This window comes from Xenia sp. Carnegie-2017, unplaced genomic scaffold, assembly GCF_021976095.1.
Source record: "Xenia sp. Carnegie-2017 unplaced genomic scaffold, XeniaSp_v1 HiC_scaffold_21, whole genome shotgun sequence".
In the NCBI taxonomy this organism is placed as follows: domain Eukaryota; kingdom Metazoa; phylum Cnidaria; class Anthozoa; order Malacalcyonacea; family Xeniidae; genus Xenia; species Xenia sp. Carnegie-2017.
This window is the reverse complement of record NW_025813484.1, coordinates 2,020,575-2,034,027: the sequence shown is the minus strand read 5'-3', so window position 1 is coordinate 2,034,027 and position 13,453 is coordinate 2,020,575. Positions and strand designations below refer to the sequence as shown.

General features: G+C 34.9%; 1 protein-coding gene across 2 annotated transcripts; it reads right to left on the bottom strand.

Moving 5' to 3' along the window:
• Nucleotides 1–374: 374 nt before the first annotated feature.
• On the bottom strand, nt 375–12,734 carry LOC124444287 (eukaryotic translation initiation factor 4 gamma 3-like). Of its 2 annotated transcripts, none has more exons than XM_046994864.1 (28): nt 12,418–12,734; nt 12,208–12,236; nt 12,067–12,104; nt 10,450–10,617; nt 7,369–9,301; nt 7,076–7,182; nt 6,744–6,867; nt 6,432–6,609; nt 6,288–6,327; nt 6,055–6,132; nt 5,910–5,987; nt 5,498–5,635; nt 5,372–5,431; nt 5,123–5,263; nt 4,899–5,006; nt 4,435–4,563; nt 3,942–4,197; nt 3,595–3,701; nt 3,222–3,427; nt 2,922–3,045; nt 2,606–2,758; nt 2,215–2,387; nt 1,714–1,918; nt 1,524–1,622; nt 1,355–1,450; nt 1,194–1,281; nt 956–1,102; nt 375–869 (listed from the first exon to the last, which is right to left on the bottom strand). In XM_046994864.1, exons 1-28 carry the CDS (start codon nt 12,471–12,473, stop codon nt 688–690), a joined length of 5,241 nt encoding a protein of 1,746 aa, XP_046850820.1. In that variant the 5' UTR covers nt 12,474–12,734; the 3' UTR covers nt 375–687. The 2 variants fall into 2 exon arrangements, with proteins under 2 accessions (XP_046850820.1, XP_046850821.1); XM_046994865.1 differs by having other exon boundaries at nt 2,928–3,045.
• Nucleotides 12,735–13,453: the final 719 nt, after the last annotated feature.

The following is a 13,453-nucleotide window of genomic DNA, read 5'->3' as shown; positions in this document are numbered from 1 at the left end:
GCAGAGCTTATTACTTGCAATCAGAAACTAAATCAACATTCAAAATCAGTTGAATCTCTCACAAGGGAACCCTTCATCTTAACGGAGGAGTAGAGGAAGATGAGAAATCTTACCTTCTAAGAGTCAACTAACACTATTTCTATTTTCTTCACAGTTGACAAGATCATCCAAATTATATAACTAATGAAATAACTAGAACATGTACGAAATCGGTTATTCCAGTGCTTAGAATAAGCTTTTCATTTTTTTTTCTATGTAATTTTTCCACGGTTGAGCAAAACTGTGTACAAATAAGCAGCTTACGGAGGAGAACACACCAAAAGAGACGTTAAATGCTAAAAATATTCATCTTCCAGAGTAAAGAATCCAATCAATGCTTTTTAATATTTATTATCAATTGATTCTTCTCCATTATACATATACATCTCGTTTTCAAATTAAGTGAAAGAGACGAAAATTTGACCAAAATAATTTCTTATAAATAAGATAAGTCATACGGGCATGAATAATATGCCCAGGCACACACTGCAGTTTTCAAACAAATACAACATATTATGTCCACACAATTGTTCATCTTTCATTACGAGTTAACAAAAAGCGCGTTCCGTAATCAGACAATTTAAGTTTTTGTAAGTATTAAATGGAAGACAAAATAGTCATATTTTTGTTCATACTTTATCTCGCTGTTCAGTTCTCGCCGCCTTCAACAGCAGCTGATTGTAACCATTCAAAAAAAGAAGATGTTGCCTGTAGCGCAAGTCCTTTCGCCTCTTGTCGCGAGTGATCTTCGTCTTGTTTCCAATTCAAAAAAGCACCCTCTGTTATCACTTCTTCGTCGTAGAGAGTGTTGAAAAATCTTGACAACATGTCTGAAACGAAAAGCAAAGTGAAGAAAAACGATAAAATACTCGGTGAACCAAAGCAATTTGATTACAAAACACAACACTTTTCACACCTTTTGGTTTGTCGTACTTGGCATATATTTTTTGTAAAGTAAACAAGGCTTCAAGCTGCAGTTTCATATTATTATCAAGATACTTTTTTAATATGTCACGTCTTGCTTTTAGTTTTTCTTCACAACAATCTGGACCGGTTTCTTTTTCTAAAATCAATTGCCCACTGATGATAAATCTGGTATGTTTCAACGAAATGCATATGTACGACAACACTGTAACAAACTCAATTAAAATTACCTTTCTTTATTAGACAACTTTCTGCTACAGACGAGACTAAATAATTTATAAATTCAGCTTCCTTCCTCTTTTCTTCTTTAAAATTTTTCTACAAAATAAAAAAGGAGTTGCATTACAGTCCAAATACTCAAACAAGTACAAAAACATACGCCATTACTTACCTCAATATGAGCAAATACAATATCGTTTCTTAATTGACTCGCGCAAAGTAATTTCAGTAATTCATCGTTAGCTTCAGAAGATAAAAAATTTAAATTCTAAAAAAGAAAAGGCAAATGACAGTTATCATCTTGTAATTCATCCACAATACAAATTCCAACATATACACACCTTTCTTGATAAGAACTCGTCTATGGTTAACCGTGGTGGCAGAATATTTGACCAGTCTATTTCAAGCTCATTCCACAATTTCACGACTTCACTTTCACACTACAACGAACACCGTTTCCGAACATGAAACACAGTTACAACTTGTACAAACATCTTTGACAATGATAGTGAAGTTTGGCAATATACTCACGGTAGATTTTTTAAATTCCAGTAAGATCTCGGCAAATAAGACAGCCGCTTTACCAATCGGAGCAAGATGCTGCAATATCAGGGGTTTGAGGTCGTTAAGTTTGAGACGATCTCCAAGAAGTGGATTGATAATTTCCGCCAAATAGTTCCACAATTTCGGATAATCCATAGAATTTTCATCAGCAGCTTCGAAAATGTTGTTAAAACTACCAAATGAAAGGGGAGAGATAAAAAATTTTACAACGAAACGTTGTTTAACAAAACTTCACCATTGACTATGAGAACGTAGTCAAACATTGAAAATTGGTTAAAACTTCTAAGTATTGTACGTTTAAAAATAATTCTTAAAAAATAATTGAAGAAGCCAACTGACTATTAAAAATTACTCACTAAAACTACGAACTTCAGTGTATTAAATCAGAACTAGCACATCACTAAAATTGTAGCTACCTCCACTATCACCAAACATTAGCATCCATAAAGTTTCTATTTGGTATCTCACCCTTTAAGTAACTGCTCCTTGCTGAGTTTATTAAGTGATAAAAGTTCGGCTAAAAGCCGACCTGTGTCACCCCGAACTTTCATTGACTTCTCGTAGGTGTATTCGACCGAGGTCGATACGAAGAAATAATGGAGCGACGGCGAATTAAGATCAGTGAAACACGCGACAGCCTCCTAATAAGTTCAAAGAAACAATAAGATAGAATACAACGATAAACGTATTCGAGCTACGCATACTCCAGTCGGATCGTTAAAATCGTCATAAATCATATTCTATTATTGTCACTAAACAACAATCAAATTCCTTGATTCTTGACAACATTCTACAACAAGTTCTTAGCAATATTATTATTAACCAGTAACAGTAAAACAAACAAGATATTACTACCAACCTTTATATCTTTGATATTTGCATATTCATCAATAAGTGCGATTGTCTTCTTCGCAAGTTCTTCTTCACTTAATGATTCATTCACCATCTCGTTCTTGTTCTCATTCTCTTTAACTTCAGGTTGTTTTTCTTGACTAGCCGATGGCTGCGATGGCTAAAATACGGAATTAAAACCATTGTATGAAAAATGCGCTTAACAATCGTTAATTTGTGCACATAACCACTCGCAATAAAATATTGCAATTTGCTAAATGGTGAACAATTTGATAAGTCACATATGAAAAAGTGCAGTAATATAAATATCAGCCATGTAAAACCTGTATCGTATAGTGAGATTTTTCGCTTGATGTGTTCGACAGAGCCCTGGCAGCCTCTATGGCACTCTCTCTGCCGCTTTTCTGTCGACTTTTATCACTACCACGTGGACCTGCTGACGAAGTCCTGTAAATGAAAAATTGAAATAAAGAATGTTCTCTCTAGCAACTATGCCACCAAAGTAAATCACATTTTCTTAATCTATATGATGCAAACTGCCGTGTTCCTGATGCATTATGGAAAAAATACCAAGCTTGGGAGAAACTTTAACAATACAAACATGTTATATCTATAAGACGCACCTTGCACCAGTTGAGTTAGATCGTCGAGGATCATACAAAACTCTACCAGACGAAGGATCACCAGAACTGGATTGCAACGCAGAATATCTATTTCCCTGTGGTTGCTCTTGCTCTTGAGAGGAGTTGTTCAAACCTGCCGAACTCCCACGACCCCATTGACCAAATCGAGAGCTGGGACCGAGTGAAATTTGCTCGTTGTTTGCTCGCTGAAGAACATAGAGTATTCAAAATTTTAATAGTAAAAAAACAAAGACACAATTTCCCAGACAAGCTAAATACTCGACATAATCAAATATGCACATGCATAACAGGATATTGTAAGTTAAATAAGACATATTAACGCCATCAAAATAAACAAATAACTTAACCATACCTTTGCCATGTTTCTTAGTTTATTTTGGTCGATAGGCTGCGACTTTCCGCCTTTTCCTGTAGTAATCCAGCCATCGTTTGCGACCGGTTTAGGACTATCCCGTCCACCTGATAATTTTTACAAATCAAAGACAGATTTAATACAAAGTAAGCACAACTACCTTGGTATGCAGGAACAAAAAGAGTTTTTCTCAACTTAGTAACAGGAGCAATATTTTAAGGAGCAGCAACAGCAGAAAAACAATTGTCTTAAAAACGAAACACAAGTCTATAGGATGTAAGAGTTTGTATACAGAAATTACTTTAAAATTCGCTAATGTTGTGAAATGCGTGAAAACAAACCTTTACCTGAACTACCTTTCTTCAGTTGTTGTTTATCCTTGGCAGGCAATTGTGACACCAATTTTTGTTCCTGTTGTTTCTCCATTTCTGCTTCTTTGTGAATTTGGTCAATCGTTTTTGGGTTAACATGCTCCTCTCTTCGAGGTATCCATTTATTATCTCGAAGATCAACGACATCACGAAGCATGAAAATCACACGCGATGACACTTTCTTGGCAATAATAATTTTGTTGATCTTATCGAAATATTGCACTATTCTCGGCTGAAAATAAAATATGTGGAGATAATGAAGAAAATATTCTTTAAGAATGTCGTATACTTCATCCGCCCTCTTTAGGATAATTATTCACGCCAAAGTTAAATTAGAATTCATCCTTTGTAAAAATGTGTCTCTAAAGTAGAAATGACCACGATACTCCATGCAAGATATGATAAATCTCTTTGATGGTTGGCGAAGTTGAAATTCCCTCATTTATTAAATGGAGGAACCACTATTTACCTTAGCTTTTTCTGAATCAAGATCTTTACCAATGGTAAACAGCAGCTTGCACATACTTTCTAAGCTTTCCTCGTCACCAGCTCGAAGCAACTTGAAAATACAGTCGTGCATGATGTTTTCTGTCAACAACTGAAAATAAACAAGATAAAGAGTTTCTGAGTAACATCTTTAAATTGTCAAATCAAATTTCTAAGCCAATAAACGTATGTTGATTTAGATTGGTAATTTCGAAAGGACACTGGCAACCGTCATCTTCTCTTCAAGAATGAGCATGATCTTTGTTTAGCTTAATTTTCGTTTTTTTTTTTTTTAAGGCGGATTCATTTACAATTCCAAACAAAAAAAAACAAAACATGTATAAACACACAGGCGTGATCTTTCAAATAAGCCACTCTGCATACTTTACCATTACCATGGCGTGAAACACAATAGTATACACAGAATCCAATGAAAAGTTTACAAACCTTAAGTTTAAATAATTCCCCTATGAATTTGATGTTTCCCAACATTCGCCTCTTATTTTTGGCCAAGCCTTCGTCTAGCTCTTCTTTCTTTGCTTTTTGTTCTTCCTCCTTATTAATCATAGAAATTTTAATCATAAAATATATCTGGATGCTTCACGCAAGGCTGGTATAAACTAATCAATTTAATTCATCAAATCATTACAGTTAACCTATACAGTATTTACCGACAATCCTTCCAATTGCTCAAGTTTCTGTTTTTCTAACAAAGCTTCATCTTCCTTTTCTTTCTCGAATTCTTTCTGACACCGATTCAACAACAGCTTTCGAAAGGACACAACATTACCATCAGCATCATTTATCTTTAACTAACACACAAAAAACTGGCATCAATAAAAAACATTGATGATTGATGATGAATGTATCGACGATACAATAGTCGACGACAAATATGACAATGGATTTGAAAGACTTACAGTAAACAAACATCGACACATGTTAGCGTATGCAACGCTAAAAACTGGTTCACCGATCGCCTGAAAACATATGCATTATTTAAGTAGAAACATCTTTAATAAAACCAAAAATGTTGCTGTTAGTACCTTTTCAAATATTCTATCAATGACGCCTTCAAGACGTTCACAGGAGTCAATATTCAAAGCCATAATCTTTTCCACTAACGTCTTGAACTTCTGAGGAGTCAGTTTGTTTAAAATCGCCACAACATTACGATACAATTCCTAGCGATTAAAAATGAAATAAAATTTAATGTAACCCTAAAGGCTAGTCATATTCCATTTACTTGCATACAATGTGCTAACTGATTTGCCAAGAATATGTTTGTTTTTAGTTTCAACTTCTAAAGAAAGTCTTCAATCACACTTGACAAAATTACTTTGATAAAATTAAAAATAAGTTACATCAAATTGATCACATTTGTAACCAATCCAGCAAATAAGTGACCCTGCCTTAACTATCAAAACTCGCTGCTACAATTAAGAACAATGAACATACCGCCGTAGTTTTTTCCTCCTCTGATAATTCCTTTTCTTTTTCCTCTGGTCGTAGCCATCTGTTTTCGCTTTTGTTTAGCTGTGAAATGTAATATCATCTTCAAAATACGCTCGCAACCAATTCATGCATAATTAATTCTTCTCACCACTACAACTGGAGGTGGAGCCATAGGAATAATTTTTCTTGGAGGTTTTGACCGGCTATCTCGTTTTCCACCACCGGGCTACGATGAAAAGACACAAACATGAAAGACGCCATGTTTTCGTAATTTAGTTAATTTAATGCAAGCAAAGCGCTTGAGTAGATATTTAACGACGCAAACATAGTTCACAGCTATATTTCTCAAAGTAATTTAAAAAAAAATATTAAAAAACCCACCTGATTTTTCGGGCGGGCGTAAGAAGGCAAGAAATCGGATCTGTAATGAAGTCAAAATAAATTTTCATCATTGAAATACCTTTTCTGACTTAGCTACCACATATACTTCCACGCTATGAGCATCAATATAAAAATGACCATTACCTCTGCGAGCCACCACCACTGCTCCCTGTTCTACTCTGGGGTGGTTGTGGAACGTCCAGTATGACATCAATATTGGGCAGGTTCGCTGGTTTTTCCATACAAACTTGCATGTATTGAAATTGCACAAGAAAATCGCGTTCGTACTTTCTTTTCGTTTGTTGTTCAGGAGGCACAGGCTCTGAAAAGAAAACACGAATTACAATAATACAGTTGGTATTTGATTGAACATCACTGGAAGTCACCAAAAATACACAACCCCAGTAATTAAAAGGATAACAATAACGAAGAACAAAAGAACATAACGTATCTCACCAGTTTCTATCTCAACTTTAATCTCTTCTCCAATTGTTTCCCCTTTATCTTCCCAAGTCAGATCTTCATCTGAAGGTTTCTCGCTTTCTACTGGTACTACTTCAACGGGTTTTTCAATCACGGGCTAAAATTCATTACAATTCGATTACTACAAACATCCCATTCACTGTACCATTTCATTTTTTTGACATTAAACACCAAACTGAAGATAAGCCAAGGAATTAAAATTCTGTGCCAACAATACGCACGGAATGTGCCAAACAATTTCGTCCTTTCAGTTTCGCGTAAATAAAATTAAGTTTACTTGTATACGATTACTTGCTTTCATGTACCTCTGGTGATGGCTTCTTCTCAGTGTATGCATCCATCAAGTCTCCTCCTGTATCTTTCTTGTTGATGTCTTTGTATCGCTGTTTTGACGATTTCTTTTTCGGTTGTTCTGTGAAAACAGTGTATATTGATAATTTTATCGAAAAAGACTACTCATATACGCAGTAAAATTGGAAATACAGGAAATACGTTTGCTTGACCAAGTGACAACTCCACCATAACAAAGCAGAGAAATTTGATATGACTTTCATTTTTTGTTATTATTTACTTTACTACAGTTTACTAAATCTCAAACCTGCTGGTTTTGTGGCTTGTGGCTGTGATTGCTTTCCTTGAGACCTTTGATTGTTCTGTTTTTGATTAGGTTTGTCTGCCTGGGAATGGGACTTCTTCAATGCTGGTGTTTTCTCTGCTTGCTGATTATCAGATTTCAGCATTGTCTCTTCACGACGTTCCACTTTGTCTTCTTTTGCAGGTTCAGACTTTGTTTTTGTTTTACTATCAGTCTCACTTTTCATTTCAGACTTTTTTCCATCAGCATTACTTCTTATTTCTTTCACAACTGCAGTAGGTTTTGGCAAATCATCCTTTTGTTTGCTCGTTTTTTCCATGTCTCTCACTATTGTGTCGTTGCTTTTATCACAATTCATTGCGCTAGGTTCCTTATCTGCTGCAGCACAGACAGGACTCTCTGTGCTATAAGGTGTATTTTCAAGGTTTCCCAATGTTTCAGTATCAGAACTTGTGCTGCTTTTATCTGGGGTAATCATACTTTTACAAGGAGTTCCTTGGTCATTACTAAGAGTTAGTTTTCTATCATCAAACCTTGGCATATCTTTATCAAAAGTTGCTAGGCTATTCTTGGTAATATCCTTATCTTTATCGACATTTTCAGTATTATTATCAGGATTTGCAGGGCTTTTACTAGTAATTGGTGAACTGTCATTAGGATTTGCTGACTTGCAATCTGGAACAGCTGTTTTGCTATCAAAAGTTGCTTCTTTATTGTCAGGAGTTGCTGTGCTGTTCTCTGGAGTTACTACACTGTTATCAGCTCTATCTGGTTTGATATCAGGTGTTGCTTCACTATCATCAGGAGGAATTAGATTTTTATCATGGGTTACGGCACTGGGATCAGGTGTTTGGTTTTTATCAAATGTCACTTTAGCATGAGTTTCTGGATTGTGGTCAGAAGCTGCTACAATGTTATCAGAAGCTGCTACAATGTTATCAGAAGCTGCTACAATGTTATCAGAAGCTGCTACGATGTTATCTGAAGTTTCTACACTGTTATTTGGACTTTCTTTGTTATTTTCCGTCATTTGCTTACTGTCTAAGTCACTCTTGAGTTCTGTCCCATTTTTCTGTGTCACGAAATCTAGATGATCAGACTTTGTTAGAATTTTCTTCTCTACATCATCTGGCTCTTTGCTCCTATAACTGATTTCAACATCTGATTCAATGTTTCCATTCTGTTCTCTGTCTGCTTTCAAAACTTTCACTTCAGTTGCATATGAAGTTTCTTTTTTGGTCTTTTCTTTCATATTTGAAGAACTTTGTTGAGCTTCAAAATCTATCTCATCTTCCTTCTTTGAATTATCAACAACATTGGCATTTTTTAATTTAGCATTATTTGCTGAATTTTTCTCGATTTGCATTGGAGAATCCTTTACTTCCTGATCACGAGGAGTTTTACCATTCTCAATAATTTTTAAATCTATCCTACTCTTCTCTCCTTGGCTGGGTTTTTCTTTGTTAGTACCTTCACTTTTCTCACCATCCAATTTGCCACCAGCTCTACGGGCTTCTACTTTGGCAGCAAATTCTGCCTGGATTGCTGATGATTCTGTTTGTGCAGCTGTATTAGCCAATGGAGGAGTGGCAGTTGATCTACCATTAGCAGTTCCACTATGTGTTCTTATTTCTTCTGTAATATCTTTGTTGCTGTTTGGATCCTTAATGATGATCTTTGAAGGTCTTTTGGATCTTGCCTTGTTGGTATTTGTGGAAATTCCTGCATTTGGTGCAGGTTGTTGTTGTGGTTGCTGTGGTTGTATGGGTTGGTTTGATTGCACATGGGAGTAATACATAGGTGGCATTCCGGCATAAAATGGTGGCTGAGTTTGTGAAATGTATTGCTGAGGAAATGAAGCATTGCTTACTGGCAGCGGATAAGGTTGTGGAATATTTTGTATGAAACCAGGTCGCATTATCTGCCCATATGGTTCCTACAAATTGATCAATACACAACATGTGAAGCTACAAGAATATATGTTTAACACGTTAGAGACTGACCACTTTTTACTATTTTAAAGTCGTAGCTATTATTTCCAAATGCTGTGAATTGCATGGTATTATACATTATTTATAAGCTGATCATTTGTTCTAATGATTTGCTCTGATGATTTTAAGTCAGTGCTAAGAATATCATCCTATGAAGAACAGTTAGCTATATGCTTGTAAATCTGCATATGATTTACAATCCTTCGATAGGAATATAATAGAAACACGCCTGAAATATCCCTTTTACAGCTTTGATCAAATTATTGATCTAAAATGTGCTAAAAAGAGCGTTGAGATTAACAATTGACAAATACTTCCCTGATGTTGCCATGTCAGAAATATAAAAAACTCAAGTACTTGTGTTTCTTTGAGCAATGCTGACTCTTAATGAATCTATTTTAGTCAAACCAATAGGAATATCTGAAGACTATGTTAGAAAATTGTGATTAAGTCCTTTTTGGCACTTTTTTTAGTCAATACAAAAGCCACAACTTGATCATATGAGCAAAAACATGTACACTTATTGTCAGGGCACAGAGTAAGACACTTTTGAACGAGTATACTCATTATCATATGAGCAAAAACAAGTATACTTATTGTCAGGGCACAGAGTAAGACACTTTTGAACGAGTATACTCATTATCATATGAGCAAAAACATGTACATTTATTGTCAGGCCACAGAGTAAGACACTTTTGAACGAGTATACTCATTATCATATGAGCAAAAACATGTACACTTATTGTCAGGCCACAGAGTAAGACACTTTTGAACGAGTATACTCATTATCATATGAGCAAAAACATGTACACTTATTGTCAGGGCACAGAGTAAGACACTTTTGAACGAGTATACTCATTATCATATGAGCAAAAACATGTACATTTATTGTCAGGGCACAGAGTAAGACACTTTTGAACGAGTATACTCATTATCATATGAGCAAAAACATGTACATTTATTGTCAGGCCACAGAGTAAGACATTTTTGAACAAGTATACTCATTATCATTCTCCAAAGTGTTAAGTGCTTGTTACAAATGGTCATCAAATTATTAAAAACATTAGATACCTATTTACACATGAATCCTTACCTGTAGAACTTGATATTGATGTGGCATTGCATATTCTTGCATCATCATTGGTCTTTGTGGAGAGGAGGAATACATTGTCCTACCTGGTCTTAATGGTCGTTGTGATATTGCTATGGAAGGGGCTGTCATGTAGTGCTGATTACGCTGTCCTGGAATCATCAGTGCACCCTACAAACAACAGGTCAACATTGAATGCAAATATATTTAATGATCACAAAATAACATTTGTCCGTTACAAAATTAAACAATTTAGCCCAAAGACCATAATTGTTTCTAATGTCTATAATTAAGTAAAGCAGAACCGAATATTACTGTGTCTGCAATCATTTAGAAAGGAAAAAAGATATCACAAATGATACGCAAGTTTTTCATAATATGAAGTGTTCCAAAATATGTCAAGAATGAACGGAAGTAGTCAAATTTCCTTTCATTTATACCAGTAGGCTTTAGTGATGATTACTTCTGAAGAAATTGCAAAATTCAAGCAACACTAACTAAAGGATATGAGGACATGCTTTCATGGTACGTAATTGGCTATTATTTGTAAATTAAACATGAACTATTATTGTCTTTTTGCTGTTTTCAGTATGTAATAAAAAATGCATCAAAGTATATGAAGTTTTACAGGAAGCTGGGTTATAAATACACGCTAACAGATATTGTATGAGCTGACATTTTTGACTAGAGAAAAAACTGGGGAAAAAAGCAGAACAAAAGTAATTGATGTAAATATTATTACATGAAACTTCAACTAATGGCATAAAAGTATAAACTTAAATCAACTTGAGGCAAACAGCAAAAATTTAGCATGCGTCAGTGTGTGAAATAGTTCAGAAAAAACGATGTGCAATTTTTTTGACAAAAGTGTTTCTTTAGAGGCATAATCAAATTGATATTACGTTAATTATTATATAGTGCTAATTGCTAAATTAATATTTTAAAACATGAACAAATTCATATGATTTACCACAGTGTTTTTCATTAAAACAGCTGATTTTTGCACATCGTTTGAACAAGTGATGTGTAATTGTTTTCATTTTAGCTAAAACGATGTGCAAATTGCACATTGCACACCGTTAATTCGCACACTGGCATGCGTGAAACAAGGAAGTACTAAAGAAACCCAAATAAACAGAAAGTAACTGGCAGATATCCGAATTACTCATACAATTTACCAAGTTTTTGCCAACGCAATCTATGTCAACTCACCACTTCTCACCCAGAGTTATTTTTGGAACATAATAAGTTTGTCTAAACTTGGTAACAATTTAGATGGTTAAAATGATATGCTGTTTGAGCATTGAGCAAAATCTCGTAAAAGAAATAATGAACTCTATTTCTTCAAATGTAATGCAATATGTTGAGCATCACTTCTGTAAATAAAGCTCAAATTACGAGACATATCTTGCATTATTTAATCAAACTCATACACAAAAAACTGACCAAATCAAATTCTTAATAACAGTAGTTAATGAAGATGATATTGCACTATCACAATAATATTCTGTAGCAACATAATAATTTGAATAATACAAAAGACAAGCATTTCAAAAGAACTCTACGACGCATGGTGCTCTGTTAAAAGTCAAAATAAATACAGAATTTCTTTAATCTGACCTGTAATGGATAGCTTGGTTGATTTCTCATTTGTTCGTCTACATAATTTACAAATTTCATTCATTTAGTGAAGGTTTAGGTCATACTTTAATAGACAGGGATTTTTAGTGCTATAGATGCTAACGCAAAAAGAATACTTACTTTGCATTGGATTATTCCTCGGATGATTTCTATAAATTCGTGTTAAGTTTCATAATCGATGGCGTTGTATATATAAACAAAATCACATGTATGCGAATGGATGAAATCGTGTATGAATTCAGTTTAAGTAGAATCCTTCCAAATGTAAGGTGGATGGTTGCTATAAATGAGAAAAATGTGCAAGCACGACCCAAACTTAAAAAAGGATACGAATATCTTGGTTGCGAATGCGATGCCAGGCCACCATTTCTTTGGCTTGATCTCATTCTTCTTTCGACTATACGAAACTTCACCGAGCCGGCAAAGATGGCTTGATTATAAACGTCAATTTGTCACTAAAAAATTCCTTTTCCTTCGTATTCGAAAACTTGAACGGACTCTTTCGTTATTCCATTATGATTTGGTAAGGTTTTCAAACGTTGATGGCTCAAATAACGCAGAGATTTTTAAAGATTCCATAGTTAAATTACTTGGTTTGAACGGCCATTGAAGCCGAAATCGACGAGAGCCGAATGATAAATTACGTCACGTTCTTAGAACGACGAACGATCACGCACGCAGACTCCAGACAAGGTAAGACGCAATCAGGTCAGCGTTGGGCAGAGCTGTATTCTCTACCCATTGGTTGCATTGATTGGACTGATCACGTGTGACCACATGTGACTATGTGTAAGAGAGATATCAACCAGTCACATGATCAATGTTAGAGGAATGTTTGATCGTTCATTATATTGAATTAACTTATACTGTTTATGCACATTTGTCAATCGAAAGGAAGTTCTGAGATACTACCACCGAATACTACACTCTATTTTGTGCAGGGGAGAATAGCTTAGCGAGTTACAAAATACGCAATAAGAACAACGGAAGCAATATTTCACCATGGAATTGATGGAAACATAACTCCATGTATCTTACCTTTGGTGAATATAAAAAAAATGAGACAATGAAAACATGAAATTTCAATTCATGGAAAAGATCGCTATTTATAACTTTACTTTCACTTTAATGAACATCCTTGTGCCATGTCACAAATACCCCCAACCGACACGAGTAATTCTATTGAAAGTAGAGCCAAAAGGAAAAAGTTGTGACATTAAGGAATGTTAGAGAAAATATCATCTGCTACCTATTTATTGTTGACAATCGTCAACTAATTTACGAACTTCAACGAGAGACTTCGTGACAATAAAAAATAAATTACACTCAATGCTCGAGTCGATGCGTTTAGATGATAGAGATACGA